At 41.9% G+C, this 27,263-nt stretch overlaps 1 protein-coding gene across 1 annotated transcript in view; it reads left to right on the forward strand.

The window, feature by feature from the left end:
- The window catches only part of ctnnd2a (catenin (cadherin-associated protein), delta 2a), a gene marked incomplete at its 5' end in the record, with an annotated part of 166,900 nt that overhangs the window by 76,296 nt on the left and 63,341 nt on the right, over positions 1–27,263 (forward strand). The window contains 2 exon segments of the mRNA XM_084566628.1: positions 15,484–15,616; positions 25,121–25,334. Coding sequence (XP_084422754.1) covers positions 15,484–15,616; positions 25,121–25,334 — 347 coding nt within the window.

Here is a 27,263-nt window from a genome sequence, read left to right on the forward strand (position 1 = left end):
ATGCTCTGCCTGCAGGCCTTATGGTTCACTGATATAACAGGTCACAGGTTTGGCAATGAATGTCATTTAAAACAAAACAAAAAAAAAAAAACGATCTACCTACTAGAACCGAATGAAACCCAAGTTATTACGACTTCATTCTCTGGGAAATTATTTAAATTATGCTGACTCAACCTGCACTAAGGGGCTGGAACGTGTATGGTCAAGTCAATCAGGGCAGCTTTTCTAGGATGGGAACCTGCCTTACTACATTTCTTTTAACATGAGGCATGAAACAAGATAGCACTCCGCTAGCTGTTTCAAGGGGACTAAACATCTAGTTAATTTGTGTGCTTTGTGTGTCTTTTGTAGCTGCCCTTTATATTTTTTGGCTTCTGACAAACTATTTATTGATCTCAGCTTGAGATCTAGAAATTGCAGTTTTGATGCCTGGAGACATGTCCATCCACCGTCCCATTTTCCTCAATGCAGCATGTGTTCTCAAACATTCACTTAAGAATGAACTATCTGGCGGTTTGGTTGTTAAAGGTCAAGGTCACTGTGACCTCACAAAACCATGACACATACAGTAACTTCAAAAATGAACTTACAATTTTACACAAATTCCTCGTCTGGCTTCTTCATATCTTCTCCCTGTGCAACGAGGACAGGGGACATCCTGTTCCTCTGCTATTAAGCTCATTAGCTTTACTGCCGTGAACTTCATGTGATTCTTGCACCGTGTTATGAAGCAGTGGAGACAGCATATTTCTTTCCGCAAATTAATCATTGGATATTTATCACTTTTGCCAATACATTTGCAAATATACCTTATTTTTTATTCCTTCAGAGCTTTCATTTATTACATCAGTCTGGACCAACTGCAGCTTGCACCACTCCCTTGAGACAGTGATGCTCAGATTTTATTTCATCTTAAACTTCACTGACAGAAAAGTATCTTGCTTTAAGTTACACTTCTATTAACATCCATTCTGGACAATAATGTCAAGCAGCCGTTGCTAACTTTGCACAAGATTCAGTCTTCCATGAGGCTGCAGATGTTAAGGTCAGCGGGTTGTATATCTCTCGCACAGGAGAGGGATCTTGACCTTTTCAGCTGAGCTACTTGCAGGAAATCAAGCACTGAGCCCTTGGTATTGGACACAGTGGGGCTCCATAATGACTGGAGAACTAAAATATAGCTTAACTTGGGAGAGGCGGAGTACAGGAGGTGAAAATAAGACAGCAGCTTTCTGCATTAAAAGAGTGAAACCAGTTTATTAGATAAATCCTTGTTGTAGACGGTGTACAGAAAGACTCAAAAGCTGTTGTGTTCATATGAAGTTTAGACTTGCTGCCTTGTTGCTATTCACCAGCTGCAGAGCTACTACAGTACCTGCTTATTACAGTTATCTCGTAGTACATCCCTGTGGAAGTGCAGTTACTAAAATAAAGCATTTCAGTGCCCACTCATACGTATACGCACATATGTCCACAACAATTAAAGGAGACTGACTCACTGGTGTGTTTCCAAACATTACACAGTAGAAAAGCAGAAGTGGCAAAAAGGACTAAAACAAAAACATTTTAATTAATCGTCTCTTTTCTTAGTCTAAAGATAAGCACAGTTTATCCGACATATACCGTTGTTTGTTTTTTTGTTTTGTGCTGACATTTTCAGAAATGGCAGAGCCCACGGAAGTTCATTTTTTTAGTGAATGTAAGTTAATACATTGTAATTTAGTCTGGTAGAGATTTTCTTATGTAGTATTCATTCATTCATTCATCTTCTGTAACCACTTATTCCTGTTAAGGGTCGTGGGGTCAGCTGGAGCCTATCCCAGCTGTCATCGGGCGAGAGGCGGGGTATACCCTGGACAGGTCGCCAGTCTATCGCAGGGCTAGCACAGAGAGGCAGACAACCACTCACATACACACCTACAGCCAATTTAGAATCACCAATTAACCTAATGAGCATGTCTTTGGATGTCTTTGGATGGTGGGAGGAAGCCGGAGTATCCGGAGAGAACCCACGCAGACACAGAGAGAACATGCAAACTCCACACAGAAATGCCCAGTCGGCCCATGGATTCAAACCCGGGACCTTCTCGCTGTGAGGCATCAGTGCTAACCACCTCACCACTGTGCCGCCCTCTTATGTAATATGTCTGAGGAAAATATTGTTATTCCCAACAGCCTTATCTTTTCATTACGCCTTTGCATTTCCTACGTTACGGTACCCACTCATTATCCTAGTGAGTTGTTAGCCTATGAGCCTACTAGACGGAGGCAGTTGCCTAGCAGCAGTGTGCTCGTGACTTAAGACCAATATTTCCACTTGAATGCCAAGCATATCTGACTTTTCATTTCATAATCACAAGCCTGTGAGTTCCGTTTCAGTGCCGCGTAACATTTTGACACATATGGCTCTTTATTTCGCCAGTAAAAAAAAAAAGTAGGGTCACTTTAAATCCTGGACTAGGATGGTAAATAGAGTTTGTAGGATTGTGCCAGTGCTGTGAGATGCCTAGAGTGTCCGAGCGGATCTGGATGGGAAGGTGAACAGCAGCATTTGAACCTTGCTCTTCACCACCCACCACTTGACCAAGGCCCTTCACTTCTCAACCTAACAGTGGAGCTTCTCAGTCGCCACCAGTTTAGACGGTGTATGGCTCCTAAAAAGAGTATTCATGCTCACTGAATCCAACCTGGTTAAATAATAAAAAAAAAAAGAAATGTGTTGACGAGACGGTATTAATAAGAGTCATTGTCCCCACTATAGTTAGTTACCATGTGGGAAAACATTGCTAAATTGCCGTGTAAAAATATTTCTCTGCTATTTTGTTTTCAGACGCCGCTTATGCCTGTGATTTACCGACTCGAAACCAATTTATTCTCAGCCTCGTGATAAAACAACACTGATGCATCTTATGGGTGCTGACTCAATTTAGAAAGACTCCACCGCCGTGCATCCATCACTCCATCTCGCCCTCGCTCGGCATCCCTCCATCACACCTCTGCAGGTAGAGGCGGCTCGACAGTGATGATGGGTTTGGAGGTGCAGGCATTCATCCAAGACCCGAAGTGTTTTCTCCCGTGCTTTCGGTCTAAACGCACATTTCCCCTACACTCCCTCCTGTTGTCCTTTGTGTCTATTAAAGTGGCAGGTCTCTTCTTCTTTATCCAAAATCCCTCTCCCTCTCCTTGTCTCCATCAATATTTTTCTCTCCTCCTTATCCACTGCAGGGTATGAAGTGATTTCTAAGGTCCTGCTCCCCATGCTAACAGTAGCCTTGTGTGTGTGTGTTTGCGTCTGACCATGCGTTTCTCTCAGCATACCTGTGTGCGCATGTGCTTTCACCTCAAATGTCATATATAATAAAAACTACTTTAAATTATTGCTGAAGTAGAGTAAAAGATAGAGAATGGCATGATGGAGAGACATCGTGGAGGCAAAATAAAGAATGGGGAATTTAGAAATAAATGTGTGGCAGGCCCTTGAATGAGTCCGTGCACCATGTTGAGGTGCCGCCCTGCGAAGGGAAGTTGTGAGAGTACATTTGTGTGTTTCTGCAGGCTCTGGGACTCCGATATGTAACATGTGAATTCATGCATGATAGTGTTGCTTTTCCCCAGTGCCACAAGTCCTTTACAAATTTTGTAGTCGTCAGATGCAGTTTGTCAAGGCCAACAAGAATATATCAAGATTATGGGCATAGATTGTTTTAATGCCATCTATGTAGCATATCATTCATAACTCATTATTATAGGAAAAGGGAATTCTAGGTGATTGAGTTTCTTTGTTCCTGATGTAAATTCAAAATAACCGCATTAGCCACAGATATTTAACAAAATACACAGTCGGTCCTAAAACCCACAATCAACAAAATTGATCAGTGAAAATGCATTATTTGGGGCAATTTTAGCCACAAGCCTCTGCTGTATTCTTTTATAGCTGTCAAATAACCTGTCAGAGCTGTCAAACCAGCATGGCTCGAGCTAGGTAATAATTTGGCTCCTATTCCAGCATGGGGTTTTACTTTCATGCCAGCAATCACTTTTGCAAGGATGACTGCGTGTGTTAAAAATAAAAGTTTTCTTACCAAATTACACCACTTCAGTAGGTGCAGTCATCCGTGTCATTGAAATGTTGTTCAGTGATTATCAGGCAGCAAATAAACCCAAACCTCTTATGAATGAAAGGGGTTGAAAGTAACAACATTAGAACTGTCATCTGGATCTCTCTTGGGAAAGAGGCCGTGTTTCTAATGTTGTGAAACGAAATCTGCCATTTTACTGTGTGTTTATTCGTGTGAATGCGGTATCCGCTCATAATGTGTGACCCATGCCATGTTAAAGCTCCGGTTTGTGATGTTTCTATTGCACCGCTCTGTTCCTTATTCCCTTTTGCCTCTGTCCACGTTTTATTTGAAGTGAATGACTGCTTTTAGTTTCGCTTAATCCATTTTAAAGATTGTGCATACGTACGTGCGCGCGCGAGAAAGCGTAACATCGCACAATCCTGCATGAAAAATGTCTACATTTAAATGCAACTTGGCATTCTGTGATACAGTATGAATTTTGTTTTCTGGAGATATTCCACAAACATCAATTTCATAATTTAACTGTCTACCTTGTCCTATTAGTGATAAGCTGCTTTCATGCACTCTGCTTAAATACAAATAGCTTTGGACTGAAACAAAAACCACGAGTTGCTCAAAAATGACCACATCCGAAATCTCTGTACACAGCATGAAATGTCTTACCTTGTTTTGGTCATTATTTTTTCTATTAAACCGAATGAATTCTTAGTGAATTTAGAGGGGGGGGGGGACTTTGGTTATATTTCCATCAGATTCAACTCTCCACAGGCAGGCAGCACCACTTTACACGAGTCAAAAACATTCTTATTGATGATTGTGGCATGTGAATGCAGGTATCTTATCAGACCATTTTGTTTACCTTGCATGCAACCAGAGCCACTCTCGCCGACAATTTCAGATGCAGCACAGTCGACGATTATGTCGGGATCGTGTGTTGTTTGTCATGCTTTGTCATGCCACGCATATTTTATCACTACTGTCTTCTAACCCTTTATCTCTCTCATCAACATCATTGTCAGCATGTTGTCTTGAACAGCTTTTCAACAAATACTCAGCTAATGCTCCACTGCGAGCTAATGAGAATAGCAGGTGCATAAGCTAATCACTGACTTATTAGTTTTTCTTTGCTGATCGCTCTCTCTCTCTCTCTCTCTTTCTCTCTTTCTCTTTCTCTGTCTCTCTCTCTTGCACACACAAGCACAGAGCACACAAAGCAGCACTGAAATATTAATATGCCTACACTCAACTCACACGGTGCCCAAGGTGAATTCAGTCACCTCAAGGTGAACTGTAAGCTAAGTTCAGAATTTATCTGCAATGCAAGGCAAACGTAAGGCGGAGGCAAATGAATTATGGGGCCATTTTAAATTAGATATATGGGAACTGACTACTCTTTAGAGGAAGTCTTTGGGAGGTATGTGCCAGTTTGGAAACGTCTGCAACAGCAGCAGCTTAAAACAAGGGAATTTGACATAAAGATAAATTTACGGTTACTGTGTCATTAAAAAAAAAGGCAAGGGCTGCTCCTGACTATTGCTTTACTGAGCGTTATTTTCTGCCGTAATTCTGGTTTCTCAGAAGCCCGCGTTTTGATTGACTGGTGATGGGTTGAAGAATCCCAGTTAGGAAATGGAGATTTATTCAGGAGAAGCGTAAAACTGATGCTATGTATGTGAAACAGCATTTGTGTAACATGCTCATGGTAGCACTATATTAGTACCTACATGTAACCTAAAGCCCATTTTTACACCTAAAGTTTGTTGTCTACACTGAGTGCATGTTGGGCACTGAGCTACAAGCTATTATCCCTGAACAAATCCTGTTGCTGTCCTCCACTTACTTTTAGTAGTACCTTTAACCCTTAAAAGAAAAACATCCATTTGGTTACTAAGAGCAGCAAATATGTAAGGCTTGTGTCAGAGAGCAAATAACAGCTTTATTGAAAAATGATAGGACTGCTAGAAATTCGATGCACCAGAAATGAAGTACAACTATGCGGCATTCCTTTTAATCTAGTTCCTCTCCAGTGAAAGCACCATGCACTGCAAATTTTTTAAAAAAATGCTGCCAGTCTTGATTTCATAACAGGTATGGCCTTGTCCCTAGACGTCCGGCTTTGGCTTGCAACATATCCCCAATCACCCTCAGTCTGAAAGGGTAAACATCATGGAAATATATGTCTATTGAACAACAAAGATACATCAAAAAAGCTAAATTTAATCCATATTCAGTTATATCCTTTCAGTCTCCCAGCATCCAGCTAGTGCAGTGACCCGACTCAATGGTCAAAGGTCCCCTACCCCAACATCTTTACCTTAAACATATTAACTGTGAAATATCTTATCTTGTTTTTCTAGAGTACTAAAGTGAAAGTACCCGTGGGTAGTTGCACATGCATGTACAGTTGTATGTCTCTGTGAAAGAGAGAAAACTGACAAAGGACGCAATAAAAAGCGTGCGTGTTTATGTGCATGCCGTTCTGTGCACATGTTGTCTGGCAAGTCATCTTTCTTGTTTAATGTCAGGTCAGGTCTCTGACCTCCATCATAAATGTCTGGCTCTTTAATGTGATTCTGGCAGTAGATGAATGTGTTGCATGTGTGCACACGTACACACACACACACACACACGTACACATACGTAGATAGGCCGTGCTATTATCGTACTTGACCTTATCAGTGTGATATTCACATGGCAGGATAATTCTGGATAATTTGTGGTAACATGGTAACATGGACACACAAACTGACAGTGTGGCACCTTCATTAGGGATAAGGCATGAAGGTGCATTTGTTGAACACGTAAACACTCACTCGCAGACATGTGTATCCTCATTAGCATCATCACAGTAAAAAAAAAAAAAATAGCACACCATTCCCGTTTGTCATTCAGCGGCCGGAGCAGACTCGTTGACATGATTGCGTCGGCTTGCAAATCAAGAGACAATGGGCCAGTAATTTTTCAGCAAGCTCTTGTCCGTCCGGCAGCATAGACTTGTGTGTGCGCTTTGATTGGCTGAGTGTAGTGGATGGGGGATTTGATTGTTCACTTTTTCCTTATCTCATGGCTGAAGTTAGAGTGGTTGTTCTCACAGATATCATTTCTCTCATCAATCTGTGCAAAAAAAACAGTGCATTCTAAAGAAGACTCGACTTACTCAACCTTGAAACTGGGGCACGAAGAAGCACTGCTCATGCCGAATCTTTAATCAACTTTAATGATGTTTGAGGGCTGTGATGTTGTGGACTTGAACGTGACCTTTGAAGGAGGGAAGGTACATGTATCTTCTACTTGATTTTTAGATTTGAAGGTTGAGGAAAGAGAAGAAAATATGAGTGTGCAATTTTCCCCAAAAGGTATCGATACACATACATTTATCGTATTGTATCATATCGTATCGTATCGTATGAAAACCACTGTAACTGATAAATAGCCATTATTTCTTCTCCACACTGCATGGTAGCGGTACACATTTATACTAAACTACCGTTTCCTTACATCATTTTACTACCAAACTCTGAGAGTAGCTGCTCTATAGTCCACTTGAAACATTGTTTTTCAACTGAATACCCGGTTGTGTCTCACCACCGCTTTAGACACAGCAGAAAACAGAGCTCAATCTTAATGGGAATAGTCTGTGATACAGTGCAATGGTCTAGGTCACCTCATCTTCTATTGGCCCATCTAATGAATGTTTGACTGAGAGTATGTTTCACTGGGCTATTGTTTGCCGGTGTAAACATCCAGTAATTGCGCTGTGCAACGGGGGAATAGTGCCACTGGGCTGAAAATTACCGATCAGCAAATGCGGGATAATAGCTGTGTGAATGTGTGTGTATTTTTGCATCTTTGTAGTTATGAGAGTGTGTGTCTTCTATGTTCTGTATATGCAAGGGTACGCACTTGCGCGGCTATGTACGTGTGCACGTCACTGAGTGTGCGAGCACACCTTTGCTTAATTGCGGTGTGCATGTAAATTCAATAGGCGGTGAATGTGCATGCATGCACACCCTTCTCTGGGCGGGTGTATAAATGAACACCTGTCTGTCAGCTTAATGCCCTATTCGATTAGGCCTCCGATTCTGTGTGTTCAGCTAATTGCAAGGACTGGTGCCAGCGTTTGTGTTTTCCCTACCCTGGCAAATCGTTCCATGGCCCTGCACACTAATGTTCCCCTTCAACAGCCCCGCCCCCTTGTCAGCCTCACACACACACACACACATACAGTATATACCTGTACACACTCTCACACTCTTTTAGATGATGTTTTCTAGAGGTCATGTTTCAAGTAGATACTCTTGCTGACCAGTTTACCAAAAATAAAAATTCAACAGATTTAAATATTAAATTTTTTTTTAGAGGGGGTACTCAGTGAAGAACCATGATTATTTTGCCATTGACGTGAATAGCTTGTCATTGATAGATGTAACATAATTTAGTCCTCACACTGATCAACGCAGTGAACAAGTATTTTAACTTCTACCACTTTTACATAAACCTGACAAATGTGCATAGAAAACGGTTTAATAATTTTGTCAAATCGAAAAAGATTTGAATTGTTCGAGTCTACTACTGACACATTCATTACCGGTTCCTTGCTTTTCCACCAACACCTGTCTCTCTTTTCCATTCAATGTCAGTCACTCTCATTCAGAACCTTTCATTCTCCTCATAGAATCCTTTTATTCAACCTTCTGAGCCTGCTATTCCCAGCTGGAAGAAGCCATAGAGAAAGCGTATTGATTTTTTTTTTTTTTTTATGTGTGTGTTGGTGTGGCTGCCACATGAACAATGAAAAAGCTCCAGACACAGAAAGAGAGAGAGAGAGAGAGAGAGTGACAAGCAGGGATGGTGGTATGTGCAGATAAAAGGAGGAAAGAAGAGGAAGGAGAGAGTAACGCGTGTCCTCTGAAAAAATGAGGTGGAGAGAGATCACCTCTTCCTCGGTCCATCCCATTCATCATTTCTCTTCTTTGCACTTTTTACGTCTTATTCGCGGCATCTCGTCTTCTTCCCTCGTCCGAGTTTCTTATATGTTCTTCTTTTTTTATGATTTACCTCCATTGTGGAATTAACAGCTCACTTTTCTATTTCCACGAAGAGAGGTGATCTGTGATTACCTAAGTCATTTCCATTTGCCTACCAGTAACTGAGGAGCTGTAAGTAAGAAGAGGAGGGTGGAGGGGAGGTGAGGGGAGGGGAGGGGAGGGGAGGGGAGGGGAGGAGTTGCTGGCAAAAGATGGGGTGATTTCATTGCAGCTGACTCACCACAGGTTTTCGCCCACTGTTTATTTCTGGATGGGTTTCATCCCAGGCTCCATCCATCCGTCTCTATCTATCCATTTGTCTGCCTGGCTATTACGAGTAGCAGCCCCTCTCTCTTCCCCTCCACCTTTCATTGATCCCCTTTACTGTAGCTGCGCTTTTTGTTTGGCTCTTCCAGTCGCAGCCGAGCTCCACACTGAGCTTTTTAGCAAAATAGAAGAGCACGGGAAAAACATGCAATACTGCTAGGGTCGTTTGTCAAGGTCTTTGTCAAATATGCACCTAAACCCTATGGCTTCCTTTTATTTATAAAATCAGACATATTATGCACAAATCTTATTTTTCATTGCGTTTGAACAGTATCACCGGCCTCCAGTGTGTCTAGAGACACCACACAATATGAGAAATGATCATCTCATCATTAATTCTCCGTCAGTCAGAGAGAGGAGTTTGTCTTAATGAGCCATTTATAATAGCAGCCTCCTAGGATTCCATTAAGAGACGTGCACCAACCCGTCTGGTTCTAATGTTGAATTTCGACCTCTTGGTTCTTCTGCACAGCCCTCTATCAGAATGGGGGTGTGGGTAAAGCTATAGACACTGAAACAACACCCACCTAGACCAGACCAGGCACCCCCACCCCATAGCAATGACACTCTTTGATGGCAGCAGCCATCCCCAGCAGGATGCAGCCTGACACAGACACACACACAAAAACGGTTTAGGAACAACTCCAAAAAAAAAAATAAAAACATGAAGAACAGCACAAGGTGTTGACCTGGCCTCCAAATTCACTAGATCCCAAACTGATCCAAGTATCTGTGGGATGATCCACAGAAGGCCCTCCCCTCAACCCACAGGACCCAAAGACCCCCCACTAACAACATTCTGTTGCCAGACACCACAGGACACCCTCAGAAGGCCCATGTCCATTCTCTGATGAGTCACAACTGTTTTGGAGGCACAAGGGAGACCGACACAATATTAGGAAGGTGGTTTTAATTATGTGGCGGATCAGTGTAGGTGCTTTATGTAATGTAGCTGACCCATTTATAGTAGAAGCTCTCCATATTCTGCTATTCAGTCTGTGGTTTGTTCTTCTCACATCTCTTGAACACTGATAGCATAAATCAGTTATACTCCACCTGTTACTCGTCTTCAGCAGCTACACGTGACTTACTTTACATATCATTTTTAATAGCTCATATGTTTTTTTTATAATAATAATTAATAGTGAATGTAATCTGGGCAACGTGATGTTTCCTTCTGCTTTTAGCAACGGCTTAACAATTAATTTAAACATAACTTTTAAAGGAGACACGCTGTGGTTACATTATGATTCAGTTCAGTATTCTCAGCTTGACAGCAAGAAGGAAATGGCATACTGTTTAAATTAAAGTTAGATTTTCTGTCTGAGTGAGTTAAAAGAAAGAAAACTCAAATAATCTGTAATTTATCGTTCACGGATATGAATTCTGTTTCCGAGCTGTGTGTCGAAGAGAAACTTAAACACCGCACATCCACAAGGTTGCCTATTCTCTACAACATCCTAATTAAATAGCACTTTTAATTAAAGAGGCCTGACATTTGGAGTCACATCTTCACCTACATCCTGTTCTGTGTATCTGTGGCGTTGTTAAAGTGTTTTTCTTATTGACTTTACCCTCACTAATGCACTCTACCTTAGGATGCACGGGAGGAGAATATGCACACACACACACACACACACACACACACACACGTATATACTGTAGACTGAGCTGTGTACATGTCTTATTTTGTGCTTTGCTGGGCTATTGCTTCATATAAAAAGAAGTGAGAATGAAAACTATTAAAAATAGAATGTAAAAGAAGTGGGACGATGAGTCTTGTAGCTAATGCTAAAATTATTTATCAATTAAATTTGAAAAGAACACAATTCTTTCAAAGTCAGTCCACTTTCTGCTTTCTCTCTCTCTCTCTACTTTCCCTCCTACACTCTTCTATCACTCTCACTCTGCCCTCCCTCTGTCTTAACTCTGTGATGAAGATTGATGTTCAGGTCTTAATTAGCATCTGCTTTGGTATGCACGCTGCCAGACTGTCCATTCCTGACCCTCCAATCAGTTAACAGACATGACAGGCCTTGTCCAATCAGATTAAGGCCAGCGGGACAGGCTTCCTGTGTGGAGCTGTCACTCCAGAGGCGCTGCGAGCGCCGCTGATGGATGTGATTTAGGCTAGGAGACGCGAATCAATCAGTTCTCAGAATTGCGTGCGCCATCATGCGCCGTGTTAAGTTGCGACGACGGAGAATGAGATCAGATGCAACTCTGGGAGTGGGTTGAATTAAAGGGATTTGATGTGATGTATTGATGTTTTCAGTCCTGGTTGAACACCTGTGGTAGCTGGTGTTACGTAATGAATGTGTTTCAGGAATATCAGAGATAGTGCAGCCTGTGGATGTGTTTGCAGCACTTAAATTACTGTCACTCATGTCTCCCCCCGCCATCCGCCGCCCGCATCCCCACCTTCAGCGTTCTTTTAGAGAAGATTCTTTTACAGCAACAGTGAGCAAAGCAGCATTGTTTAACTCACAACCTCACATCTGTGTGTCCAAACAGTGCTGTTTTTAGATAAGATTCCTTTTGTTTTCTCAATGCATGCACGTATCTCTGTGTGCCTGTACAGTGTGTGTTTAAGATAGACGTGCAACATGTCTCATGAGATGGGGACATGAAAAGAGAGGTTGATGAAGAGAAGTTGTGTGAAAAGAAAGAAATCCTTTGATAGTTCTTGTGTTTTCATGTGTTTCTTTCACATTTTACCTCCATCCAATGCATGTGTGTGTGTGTGTGTGTGTGTGTGTGTGCATCAAAGCCCTACCATCACACAGCAGTCTTTTCCTCTGTCCCAGTTATTTCACTCCGTCTCAGCCTCCACCCTCTCTCTCTCTCCCCCGCCCGCCAACCCCCTTGCCACCTGCCTTTTTTTTTTTCTCGGCATGTCAAAGTGCTCTCCTGCCATACCTAGTGTTTCCATTGAAAGTATTTCGCTGCATCACGCCTCCGCGCGCCTCAAGAAATGGCAAAGTAACCCGCCTAACCAGGAACACGGAGCTGTGTGCTGCACCAGAGCCACCTAATATATTCTCATACCCACAAGCTCAGGCGTGCCGACGTCAACTTATTGTTCTGTGCCGCATTTATTACCGGGCAAGGAATGAAGTAATAACGAAAATATTATGGCGCACAAGTGGCAGCATATTGTGCTGCAGCTTCCACAGAAGCTGTGTGGGTATTTAGTGTGAATCCTGCAGTTTTGTTGGTGCTGCCTCTTTGATCAGTCCTCCCTTTTTGCAGACTGTATTCCTCACTATTTGTATCCTGCTGTTTCACATCATCGGCATGTCGCCTGGCGGAGCGTCTACCAGGGTTATGGATCTCATTAGCACCTGTCTTGACATGACTGGCATCTCATGTGAGGGCTGTTTTCCTCTTTCTCCATGCCTTTTTTTTAGTTTTGTTTTTAACTGTCCCCCTCCTGTCAGCTTCCTCTCGTCTGTTAGGGTACCCACTGTTGCCCCCTGAATGCTCTGCTTTTCCCCTTAACTTTCCTTCCTCATTCTCATTCTCCCTCTGTGTTTCACTGTCTCCCTCTGTCTGTCTTCTGCTGTGCTCCTCTCACTCTGTCTCTCTCCCGACCAGGGGTTTTTAATTAATGGCGAGCCATGATGCTTATCTTATCAGCAGATCACTCTGCTTTCTATTAACTACGCTGACAGAGCTGGGAGGCTGTAGGGGATGGATGACACGCACACACACACACACACACACAGTCATGCACATCGTCAGAAATATAGACACCAATGAATATGAATGCTTGCACACACACACACATACAAACACCCACTGACTAACAGGCACATATGCAATTGTGGCCACATAAACACACATGATGATCCTATCTTAATCTTGCCCACACACACACACACACACACACACACACATAAACAAACAAACTGCCCTGATGGTATCTGACTGGGTGATTTAAGGAACGTTGTTTGAGGGTCTCTCCTCCTAAATCCCCTAAATGCCTTGGGAATCCCTCCCTCTTCCTCCCTCTCACTATCTCTCCTCTACCTCCCTCCTTCAGTCCTGCTTTCTGGCTGAATGAACACTTATCATTCGGCAGATAAAGAGCCGTCCACGCTGGAGCTTGCTTTATCTTTGAGAGCCATGTTTACTCCCCATGAACGCGCTGCTTTCCACAGATGTTTCATAGACCGCATTCGCTTGATCCGACAGAGATGAGAGCACTGTGTCGAGGCTTCATTTTCTGCTGCAGAAACTTCAGATGCGCACACATTGCGTGCACAATTCTCTATCCCATCAATATAAACTCCCCAGGCAGGTCAATTGTCCCATTTTCACCACATTTTCATGTTTGGCCCGGCTGAGCTAGGAGGCAAAATATATCAGCAGTTTTCACGATAGCTTGATGGGGATTACAGTGAGCCGCATTTTGCCACAGAACAGTAAGCATGAAGGCAGAAACAACAAAATCAATCCTCAAACACCGCAATCGATGGGAGCCGCAAAATTTCAACATAGGTTTTCATCAGATCACGTTGAGAGTTGACAGTTTTTGGAGAGCACGGAGAGAAAAGGAGAAAGATGACGCCACAGAGAAACAGTTTACAGAGCGGTTATTGGAGAAGATATTACAGTGTATTGTGGCGGCAAGCGCTCGCGGCCGTGCACGCACACACACACAGTCGCCCACACTTTCTTGCACGCTCATAATTTCCTCATTTGGGGGACCATAGCAAAACAATTATCAGCAGGGGATAATACAATAAAGGAGACCATTTCCTGGGTATTACCAAGGGACAAAACATTTATTTCACTTTGTCCAGTGTGTTCAGAGGAGTGTAAACTTCTAATGGCAGAAAGTACAGAACATAACTCACACCGCTCACACTGCAGACAGCGTGCGGGCAGGAGTAATGCTGCGCTGTGCAGTTCTTCAAACTTTTTACCTATTTTCTCCCAGCTTGCTCTAAATTTCTCAGCTTGTGTCAATTTGCGGTTGTGCTGACATAATCTTTATTTGTATTTACTTGCATTGTGTTCAAATGCACAAATAAGCTGTTGCCCTTCAGCTTGCCCTTCAGATTGAGTGTTTGCCAGCCACTCTTTGGCTACATTTACCTGGACACTAGTATTCCTTTGATAATAAAGGAATAAAAGCATAAAAATGCACCTCAGTCAGAACAGACCAGACTGAACAGAAGGAATTTTCACTCCATCCAAAAGGGGTGATGTAACCCATTGATAATCTGATCTAATATTAGCCCACTTATAACCGCGTAAACTCTTGATCTGATTCAATCTGGTTTTACTGTGGATGATTGCTCTGCGTGGGGTGAACATCAGGTGACGTGACGCGTCTTCAGGAGGGACAGAAACCCCTTTTTATGTTTATTACTTAACATCCATGTTTATTACTTAACGTCCATGTAAATAGTCAAGTTTCAATCTCCAATCAAAGTTGTTTCAGTCGGTCCATGTGAACATAGCTACAGCTGAACCATCCCGCTAAGAAGAGAAGAAGAATTTTCAAAGATTCACTGTGTTGTTCACGGAAAAGCTACAAATACCTTTTGTGCAGATTCCCATATAATTATAATAGTCTTCATGGATGTCACTTTCTTAACCTGCTGGCCTCGGTTTTACCTGCTCTTCCTTCCTGGGCCTGTGATGGATGGAAATGACTGTTTTGGCAAATTGGGCATTCAGCGAGTGATTTGCATCATTTCTATCCCACTGCGTTGCTCAGCTTGTAAAGCTTTCTTCGATAAGAAGGGGAGTTTTTTTGGCCTGAAAACAGAACAAAGTGGATTTTGACATTTAAATATCTCTCTTTCATTCACACAGTGTGTTTTTTTTTATCTCTCGGTCTTTCTTTTTCTGTGTATTCTGTGTGACCACGGAAGTGAATGGTTGAATATCTGTAGCTCTGGCTATGTTTGGAAGAGATTCTGTGATTTTTATTGAAATGCTTTCAGGTTAATCTCTTGCGGTTTCGGTGAGATGCTTTGTTACTGTGCTGAAGAAATCAAAGGGCCTCTTTCTGTCTGTCTGTCTCTCTGCAGAGAGTTTGGGTGGAGAGATCCGGAGCTGCCAGAGGTGATCCAGATGTTACAGCACCAGTTCCCATCGGTGCAGTCCAATGCCGCAGCATACCTACAGCATCTCTGCTTCGGAGACAACAAGATCAAAGCTGAGGTTCGTATCTGTGTGTGTGTATTTGATTAAAATCAGTGTTGCAGAGAAGGGAATGGTTGTAACTTGGATAAAAAAAAAAGTCGTCAAACAGTGTGCACAAGGAAGTGCATACTTTTCAATGAGTTGCTGTCCAAACTATTTGTAGAAAAGCTTTTTGGGAAACAGTGGTTTTACTTACCAGTTCCACACTGCAGTTCTGCATGATAAAGCTTGCCGCAATCTCCATCCTTTAACCTTCTACTGAGTTGTATCTATAGAGGCAATAACGTTCAATTAGTCCCATAGCAGCAAGTGTGTCTCTCAAAAGCAATTTTGCAGGGTAGCCCCTCTGAAACCCTCCAATAAACCCTTTAATAAAGCTAGTGGCACTCTAAAACAATGGCACCTGCACGTGCTGATGCACTCACATCAAGGCCCGTAGATCCCCCATGTCTTTTACTCTTTCTTCAATTACCTTCAACACACACACACACACACACCTCCCATCCCGCTGCAAGAATCAATTTACGAGTACACGCATGCGAGGGCATTGACATTTTTTTTTCTACAAGAAATTAATTTCAATGGAGACGGTCAATAGCTGTTGCTGCAACCTCATTGAATTGTGACACCACATTGCTAAAATTCTCATTCACACCTAAACCCGAAGGAATGCACAGCAGCATGACGAGCGCGCACAGTATGCAAATAGACACAATATGCAAACTGGAGAAAAGAACCCAAAACAGGAAAAAAATTTATATGTTAATATCCGCAAATTAAAGGCAATTAGGCATGTAAATGTGGAGAGGGGGCTAATTTTCTTTCTCATCGACCCACTTATCCGCCCCCACGTAGACACACACAGATGGAAAGGCAATCACGCATACATACAAAGCCATCACACTTTATTCCACTCCCACTCCCTCTTCCACGCGGCTCTGAAAGAAGCCTAAGTGTTCATGTCTTTTGTAATGGACGTGATTATGGCCTGAATGGAGGTGTCCAACAATGGAGAGAATAACAACTGCATTGACAGTGGATGCTTTCGGCCTGCACTCATCAGTCTGTTTGATTGTCTTGCTCAGGTACTAAGGCGCCGCTAAATACTATTTACACAAAAACAGACGTCAAATTGAACACTTAGGATCAGATCAAATAAAACGGCGCATATACATCCTGCATACATGCATGCTAATAGACAGAAATGAACCTACAGGCTTATTCTAAATAGTTTTTATTAAAAACATAAAAAAATAAAATAAAAACTCTAGACCTGCCATTTGTGAACATGTTAGAACGTCTTGGCGTGCACTTCCATTTATTTATTTTTATTTTTTTATCAGATCTTCTTTATATCTGGCAGTACTCATTCAGTTTCAATCAAAGAAAATTCAAAAGAAATTTTCAGATTGAAACATATAATGGCTTCCTTAGAGAGCCTGTAAATTAGAATGGGCTTCACTGTAACGTTCAGCGCTGCCACAAATGTTCCTTTTATTGAGTGAACTTCTTAAGTACCCTTGTTCATCTCCAAGGCTGTGACGGAGCTCCTCTTTCTTTTTAACAAGTTTAAGAGTTGAAAAGGTCTATATGGTTCATTCATTCCGTTACAAAGCTTTTAAAAATATGCAATATGCAAGGTCATTAAAGTGTGTTTGACTTGATATAAATACAGACCAGGTGACTAGTCCCACTTCACTCCACTTACAAACATGGTGTACTGGATTGAAGTGACTTTTTTCTGTGCTCCATTTTAAATTATTGGTGAAGAAGTGAGGGTTACATCAATCAGCCAAAACATTAAAGCCACTGACAGGAGAAGTGAATAACATTGACTATCTTGTGACAATACAATGTTCTGCTGGGAAACTTTTGGACCTGGCATTCATGTGGATGTTACTTAGCACAAAATGTGCATCCAGTCAGAGGTAACATGGCTCCTTGGGAAAGGTCACGGTATCGGTTGTCCCCGTTGACTTTCTCGAGGGTTTAGTCAGCAGTATGTTCAACGTTGTCTGACACAGGCATTATTCCAATCAGCCAGCGGGGAAGTGTTAGCCTGGGAACCAGATGAATCTGAGAGCTTGTGTTTCATTGGCCGTGGCAGAATAGGCCTGCCTCCTCTCATTATAAACAGATTTCCATCCGGCCTTGCCCTCGTCTTTATAGAGCCATTTTAACTGCAGTAATATGGGGCAGGTAGAGTGACTGTACAGTGACACTGACAGTGTTGATAATGTCAGTTGCAAAGGAAAATAAATTGAGAAATTACTTACCTCTGGTGAGTTTGAACTGCCAGACCGGGGTTGAACATAGTTATATGTGGTTAGAAATCATGTTGTTTTGTGTAGAGAATTAACTTTATTAAAGCTGCTGAGAAATGAATATTTAGCCAGACCAGTAGCACTTCCTATGTTTGTAATATTCCACCGTAGATTCCCTTTATGCATTTTTAACCCTTTTAAGCAAAGTGTTGCAAAATGTCACAAATCTCATGTAAATAAATGTTGTGTTTCTGTGTGTGTTTGTGTTAATCTGTGGGATTTTGCCTGTTTTACAAATCCCCTCACATCAGTACTTGAATATGCATTTCATTGGCAGCTAAGATGACTGTTTTATTACCCGATGATTCGGGGCTAAGCAGATGTCATGGAAGATTAGAAAATAAAGAGACAATTTATGCATTTTATTTTCTCTTGCCCAAACTCAGCAGGCTACTTCCTTAAGAGGCAATTTTCTGTGCCTGTTTGCCTTTAAAGGGTCACATGTCATAGCTTTGTCCTGCAGCATCGCTGCTAGTCCTTGATGTAGTTTCCCAGCTGTGTCCTGAATTCAAATTCTTTAGCTTTTATCAGCGCCCACTGAGATGATCGCAGCGTTTACTGATTATTCATATAATCATTCATATGCTCTTATAAAATAACAATTACCTCAAAAATCGAACCAAATTATGGTAATTTTAAGAAATGTGGCAGGTAATTTGAGACATTACTTGACAGTGCTAAAGCACTCCCTCAATTTCCTTCTTCTGATTTTCCTGTAACACGCTATGATTTCCTGTGATAACCGAGTTGCTGTACTTAAAGTCTGCTTAACTGTTCTGTAAAAGAAAACCAGTTCCTTAATCCTTTTATTAGATTGTGTGTTTTCCAATATTTGACATAGACTTTCACTGGTTTGTTATTATCTTTTAAATAAGCCGTTTAAAGCTTGTTATTATTTAACTAAATCTTTGATTGTTGAATTGGCATGCAAGGGGAGCAAATAATTAATTGAATGTGAGGTTGGCCGTGCCAGTAACATATATTATGAACGTAGATGGAAACTATTTGTTGTGAGCACGGATCCAAAGATTTTTCTCCAATTTTCAGTCAGACAGACAGACACACAGATGGCAGGGGACACGCTGAGCAGCTAAATACAGCCACAGCATGGCTGCTGTTCATCGCTAAAGAGTAACTCTGTAGGGCCAAAGAGAGATGAGAATAGAAACAGATGAGAGGGAGATGGAGGGAGTGAGGGGACAGACAGTAAATGATGGGAGAGGAGAAAAGGTAAAGCTAAAAACAACACAGAGGATTGCCTTCTGTTGTCTTGGATGAGGTTACCAGGATGCAGACTGTGGTTTTGGGAAGTGTCAAGAAGGATGATTAACTCAGCAATTTGTCTCTGGTTGGTGTTTGTGGAAGAATGTGTTCATTTAAGCTCATGCGTGCACTTATGCTTTCCACATTCACAAATGCTCCCTTTTCCAGATCAGATCTACAGAAAGAAAGAAAGAGAGACAAAAGGAGGAAGGAGAAGCATGGTGTGTGTGTGTGTAAGGCAGACCAGATGGAGGTCTGGTTGCAGCTTAGAGCAAAGCTTCATTTATAGCCGCTCTAGACACATATACCCATACAGTACTCTCTATACACACCTAGGCGCCCACCTGCAAACAGCTATGTACAGAGTGGTGCACACACATCATGAATACACACACACAACAGCTGACATGGTAACTCATGCATCCCCTTCTAGATATAGAATAGAAAGCACATGCACGCGCCGTCAGACTTTAAGTTCAGTTGCATTAGTAATTCATTTTGGGTCGCAGCAATGTCGATATCCATTTATACAACAGACCGGCTGAAAGGGGAGAAACGCGCCCCGTGACACTGTGCCATTTCTCGCCTTCAAACCCCCGCCCATTCTTCATTTACACATATCAGTTTCTTGACGTACCCCATCTGTCGCTGCATGCCTTCCTCACTTTATTTTTATATAAATTGCGTTAATTTCTCCTTCTCTCACTTTTTCCTGATTTCATTTTGTTTTATTTATTTATTTTTACTGCAGCACTGCTTGATAGTACAATGCTGCACAACCACAGGGATCTCACGGGTACTGGAGACTGGATCAAATTCTGGGTGTCTAGCTTGTCAGTATTAAAGTATACTGTCTCTGTATTACAGTTTGTTTTTAGAGGAGATACAGTGAACTAAAGTCAATATTGTTAAAAAAAAATGAAGTGTGGTTTTAGATTGTCAGGCTGTGAACTCTGAAAAAGCTGTAAATAACTGTTTGACAGATGCCAGCCACCCGCTGAGAGGGCTTCTGTTCGTCTTTACACAGTATGTACTATGTAATGTACAATTTTTCACTTAGGATGCATTATTTAGCTGTTCTCCAGGTAACTTTTAGAAGATCTGTCTGGTTTGTCGTCTGCAGAGTTGAGTTGTTACTTATCCATCACTTTCTCTTCATTATCAGGTGTCAGAAAGTTGCTGTTGAAAATGTATCTTTGTCTGGATTAATGTTCATATATTAGCATCAGCGTCTTCTGACCGCCAGCTTAATAACACATATGCAAAGACATGTACGCACTGGAACTCTTTCCCTTATGAGTTGCTGTAGAAAAGAGGGATTTGTTGTTTCTCAGTTACTTCACTGTCCACACAACACATTAAAGCTTCTACTGTATTTATCAAGCCGTAGACCTTGATAACTTGAAATTTTTAGTGTCCCTGCCTCAGAACAGCATTACGTAGCCATGCCTTGTTTGGCCCATTTTAGAATACTCAGGAGGGAAATGTTAGCCTAGGGCCAAGAACTCAATTAGCCGAAGGTTGAAAGGCTCGTAAATGCAGTTAGCCTTAGGCTAAGTGTCAGGTTAAAACATAAGCCCTTGTATGTGTGTACTCCCACCTTTGTGTGAGTGTGTACATGCACAAAAAGTGTCCAGGTGTGACATACCTTCACTCTGTCTCTGCAGTCACATGCAAGCAGTACACCTACTGCAGTGTGCTGCTGATTAGTGTTGATGCTCCATATGCGGTGACTTATACACGCTTGTTAAGCTTCACATGCCACCATCCCAGGTATGTGCATCCCGCTGCCAGCTTTTGTGCCGGCAACACCTCTGATTCCCACATTACCAGCTGTCACCGCTGCTAACTGTTACCACGGCAATACTGTCGCTATGGGTTACCAATAGCCGTGGCCGCCGCGGAACAGCGGGAGACAAAGACAAATCAATCTGCGCTTCTAATCTTCTTTACATGGAATAGAGGAATAGGAGCAGAGGTACTGGCAAGCCTTCTATGTAGCTCAGAGGCAATGCAAAGTAATAGCGCCACGGCTTTCATGGAATAACAGATTAACTGTGACACAAACATAAAGAGGGAGAGGTATAGAGATCAGTGCCGGAGACGGAAAGGGGAGCAGAGTTAGATGGAGGAGGAGAGGAGCAGAGGTGAGGACTGGAGGGCATAAGAGGGGCCGCAAATCAGGGTGGGGAAATTGTGTGGCCAATCAAGCAAGGTTCGTTTGCCATTCATTGCATTCCTTAATCCATTTTAATTGAATAGATAAGCGGAGTCATTTTGCTCGATAAACTCCTGCTGTGTCATCAAACACCTTCATCCTTACCCTGCCCCTCCATCACATCCTTATGCTTTCTTTCTGTCCTTTAAGTCCTCTTCCCTATATTTATCATTTGTGTTTTCTTTATGAAGAAATCAAACTTGTGTTGCTCTTGTAAAACTCGCCTGCAAATTTGGTTTTGAGTGCCAGAGATAATCATCATCCTATTGTCGCTGTCAACTTGTGTGTAAGGTAAAGTCCATCCATCTGGTGCTGCACAATTAAAAAAGAGAGACTAAGAGTTATTTTCCATACTTTATGTCTTAGATGTGGAGGAGAAAATGCAGAAAACTAAAAGGGTTTCAAGAAGCCTGATTACTCAGTTAAATGTGAAAATGGCTGAGTAAGCCTGCCTCTCGCAGTACTCCCGAGATTAAATAAAAGTGTAAGTGTGAAAGAAAGGCCCTCTGTCTCTCTCTTCCGATCTTGTTCTTTCTCACTCACTAGTTGCTCTGTCCATGTTCCTACTAGTCTCCCGGTGATTACAGCCGCTTGTTTCTAGTGATTAGTGCTACACCCCTGTCGACTGGACCAAACACTGGCTGATTTAAGCTCTTTGGCCCCCTGAGGCCTATGAAGATCCCTGCAGCGGAGAAGCAATGTGGGAGGGTTTAAAAAGCATCGGGAAAAGGCAGTATGTGAAGCACCATAGGGAGAAGGCAATATGTGTTGCACCATGGGGGGAAGGCATTATGTGTCACGCCAGAATGCCCTCATTGTGATCCCTACCGGGCTAATAGTCCCGACTGCTTCGTCCTCTCACATAATCACGATGTAACCATAAATCTGAACTGATTGGCTTGTTTGTTTTCCACTCGCTTTGCAGATGCACACGTGTCTTTGTGTGTGTTTGCGCAGCAAATATAGCAGTGCATACACAGCAACATGCTACAGACAGATTGAGTGGGTTAGAAAGAAACCATTTCTACCGTTTACAGAAAGAAATGTTAGGAAGGTGTATTCCACGCCTGCATGAAGAATGAACAATAGTCACTGAACCTTCCATGATAATGATAGGATGTTGAAGGGAAAGTGTAGCTTATTCACTCCAACCTCACACATTTCTTCTTCTTCTGATACAAAACCGGTGACCCTTTGGTCATGTCTGCTCTTTTTATATGTCTGAGAGAAAAATCTATATATATAGTAACACAAAGAAGCTACCCTTTAGTAGTCTTCTGTACAAAATTCCCAACCTGTCAATCAAACTCAATTGCCACTTCCTTTCACGTCATTCATTTGTACTTGAATCGCATCAAATATAGCAGCACGTACACAACAGACCACTGCAACATGCTACAGACAGACTGAGAAGGTTAGAAATAAACCATTTCTACCATTTACAGAATTTTTCTTTAGCCGCCTTTCAGAATCCATCCATTTTGTCCACTTTTGGCTGCTTTTTGATGGCAAGCATACAGGTTTCAAACAAATTCTGCTCCATCATGTAGGAAGGTGTGTTCCACGTCTGCATGAAGAATGAACAATAGTCACTGACCCTTCCATGATAGGATGTTGACACCTTAATTGGCAACTTTCCTGATCATAAGAAAATTTGTCTTTTGTGTCCTTATGTTTTACACTCTCTGGCCTTCCTCAAAGACTTTTTAGCCATAGATGTTGAAGAGAAAGTATAGCTTACTCACTCAAACCTCACACATTTCTTCTTGTCAGTCTTCTGATACACAACCGGTGACCCTTTGCTCATGTCTGTTCTTTTTACACGTCTGATAGAAGAAAAAAAAATACATAGTAACACAAAAAAGCTAGCCTTTTGTACTTTTCATCTTCTGTACAAAATTCCCAATCTGTCAATCAAACTCAATTGCCACTTCCTTTCGCGTCATTCATTCATACTTGAATCGCATCTGTCTGCTCCATCGTGTAGGAAGGTGTTTTCCACGCCTGCATGAAGAATGAACAATGGTCACTGAACCTTCTATGATAGGATGTTGACACCTTAATTGGCAACTTTCTTGACTATAAGACAAAGAACTGTTAGTGTCCTTGTGTTTTACACTCTCTGGCCTTGCTCAAAGACTCTTTAGTCTTGGACGTTAAAGGGAAAGTGTTGCTTATTCACTCCAAACTCACACATTGTGACCCTTTGGCCCTTTTGGTCTGTTCTTTTTATAGACGTTTGATAGAAACAAAACAGTATCAAGCTAGGCTTTTGTACTTTTCATCTTCTATACAAGATTCCCAACCTGACAATCTCAACTCAGTTGCCACTTCGTTTCACGTCATTCATTTGTACTTGAATCGCATCAACACATACACAACAGACCATTGCAACATGCAACAGACAGACTGAGAAGGTTAGAAAGAAATCATTTCCACCATTTACAGAATTTTTCTTTAGCCATCTTTCAGAATCCATCCAATTTATTCTCTTTTGGCTGCTTTTTGATGGCAAGCATACAGGTTTCAAACAAAGTCTGCTCCATCATGTAGGAAGGTGTTTTCCACGCCTGCATGAAGAATGAACAATAGTCACTGAACCTTCTATGATAGGATGTTGACACCTTAATTGGCAATTTTCTTGATCATACGAAAAAAGAATTGTCTAGAATACGTCTGATAGGAAAAAAATAGTAATACAAAGAAGCTAGCCTTTTGTACTTTTGATCTTTTATACAAAATTCCCAACCCTGACAATCAAACTCATTTGCCACCTTCTTTCACATCATTCATTCATACTTGAATAGCTGAATTAACCTGAATATGGTAGATGATTTAGAGATCTGGAACTTGGCTTTTCTACATGTTAAACAAGGGAAAGTGCATAATAATCCTCCACTGTAGGCTATGTTAAGATCTAAAAGTTTCTGTTCACACAATATTTTGTGGATTAGCTCCTAAAATGCACAGTGTGTATTTGCATTTTTATGTACTGTATTCTCAATCTGTGCACAGCTTAAATTAAATTTAAGCTGTGCTTAAATACTAAAGCATTTAAATTAAAAGATTAACATTCCCGTCGTGTTGCAATTTAGGCCTTTTAAATTTGAAAGCTTTCTAAGTCAAAGACCACAAATCCCTCTTTAAACATGTGTTTTTCTTTTATATTATGTCGAAAATCCTCATTTCCGTTTCCCTTGCTCCTTCAAGGTAAAATTCTATGAATGCAAATTATTTACGTTGCACAAACCGTCCGCCCATTTGTCTCCATTCATTCTATTCTTGCTGCGTATGAAAAGTAGAACAATGTCATGTAAAGCAGTTTTAACCGTATTTGCCTATTTAAAGAAGCAGTTGTGCCTCCCACCAGAAGCAGGCTGAGATTTAACAGAACAAGCCAGTCAGACAAATAATGTATTTTTGTTGGATTATAAGCTCTTTTCTTTTCCCCTCATCACTGTAATTAAGTGTCATTTTTGTGAAAGCGGAGTCATTAGCTGTGTCATGGTATGTTTAATTAGCACACACTGGGTTGTTAATCTGATTGGCAGCACTGACAGATAGTGGAGGCTACACACACACACAGTACGCACATCGACTACCTGCACAGATAAATAAGGCAATAAGAGAATAACACAGGCTTTGTGAGGTAGGATTTTTTTGGTTTGTTAGAAAAACACTAGTGATTTTTACTGATTCAGCATCTTTAATATTTAGATCCGTAGACAGGGAGGAATCCAACTGCTGGTCGACCTCCTGGACCACAGGATGAGTGAGGTTCACCGCAGCGCCTGCGGAGCCTTGAGGAACCTGGTCTACGGCAAGGCCAACGACGAGAACAAAGTGACCCTGAAGAACTGCGGAGGGATTCCTGCCTTGGTCCGACTCCTGAGGAAGACTGGAGATGTGGAAATCAGAGAGCTGGTCACAGGTACGTTACCGGTGGCGACACCCATATCCGAGCACAGTTGTCATTATTATTTTCCAGCATAGCTCTATGGCCTCAGGAGCGGTTATAATGGTGTGTTCGTGTGTTATTAAAAGAATGTGTGAACAGAATTTGATATGTGGATATGAGAGGAAAAGTCGAGCCGTTTTACATACTACACACACTTACAGCATGTCTGGTTAATGCATCCGAGAGAAGAATTTCACAAGAAACTTTCTCCTTTTGTTTTTAATTTGTTTGTTTGTTTCATTTGTTTATCTAATTGTGCCCATGCTTCTATTCAGCAGACCACTGTGTGACGAATAGCTCTTCTGCCTCATTTTAATTATGTAGATTAAGTCAATACAAAACATTTAATTCTCTGGCACCCAGTCATGACTCACGCATAGTTGCGCACACAGACACATGGAGGCGCGCACACATCCGTCGAAACAAACATGCACTTTTATACGAGCATAGGCACAATACATTCCGGTCTCATTTGGCCTTGACGGTGCCAGCAGCGGTTTTAACTGAGTGACTTTACTTCTTGGGGAATTTATACATTCAACTTTCAATGAACATGTGTTCTTCAGACAAGGTTGCTATTCACTGAGGAACCAAGACTGTTCATCTTGAGCTCCTTCAGATTCCAAGCAACTTGGAAGGATTTTAAATATCGAATCACGCTTCTCTTCCGAAGACTCTAAGATGACTGTAAGGCATGACTTCTTGAAAGAATGCAGAGGAGGCAGCGAGGCAGCCAACTTTGTTTGCGAACTTCATTCATCCTTGGAGGTGTTTTGTTACGTGTCTTCTTTTCACTGACGGTTAAGACGTGATGCGGTAAAAGTTTGTCCGTGTGTTGCCCTTTGCATTGGTGTATGCGTTCAATCTCAAAAATGTGAACCGGTCCACCTTCACGGCAAGTTCAGCATACTTAATCAATTTATTTTTTAAAACTTCAGGGCATGAAAAGCGCAAGTTAGCCAGTGCGGTGGAAACACACCGAATGCAGCAGCTCACAAACTCACACAACACAAACTTAAAAATGCACGTACACTCATAAACACAGATATGTGTAGGCAAGGGATAGTATAGATTAAATTCAAACACCCACGTAGGCTCACTAACACGTTACATGAGCTGATATAATTTGATCTCCGTTTCCCCTGAAATATTTTTGCAATGTGCCTCCCACTAAGAATTTAATATTCTACTGGAGGAATAGCAAATGCAAACACACACATACACACATGCACAACATCAAGCATATAGTATATAAACTCAGTGTTCAGCTGCAGTTATTTTCCAGCATGACATTGGCTCTGCAGCCTCAGGAGAGGTAATATTAATGAAACACGGTTGGCATGTCCTTATGTGTGAAATGTGTTTGCGTTCACAGGATAGAGTCTGTAAAGGCTAAAAATCTCTGATAGTAATGGAAGACGCACACAGCTGGTAGCTAGGCTAAAATAAGAGCTGGCCAAGATTAGAGTCTTGAACTGTGAAAGGTGGGGACCTGAATGCTAGCAGCCCAGCAGAAATCCATGTACATTGGCTTTAATGACGAAACGTGAGAGCGCCGACCCCCTTTCTCTCCTCTTCTCTCATCCACTCTCCTCTTTTGACATGCAGTTTCTCTACTTTTCCTCGCTCCTCCGCTTTTGTACTCACGCCGTTCCCAATCCCCTTCGCACTTTTTTCTTCTTTTTTTCCTTTATCCGTGTTCTGTTTTCCGTGTGATTGAGTGTGTGATAACTTGCATCACATCGAGCTGTACAGTGTATCTGCGCTTGTATCGCCATTGTTTCTCTCTCATTGCCCTCTCAGTTACACCAGGTTAGCCCGGAGATAAGAGAGACATGTGCGAGCTCATACGAAAGGATTGGACGTTTCCAAAGATAAAGTGCGAGCGGGCTCGTGCACACA

The sequence above is a fragment of the Chelon labrosus genome (assembly GCF_963514085.1).
Source record: "Chelon labrosus genome assembly, chromosome: 18".
Lineage (NCBI taxonomy): Eukaryota > Metazoa > Chordata > Actinopteri > Mugiliformes > Mugilidae > Chelon > Chelon labrosus.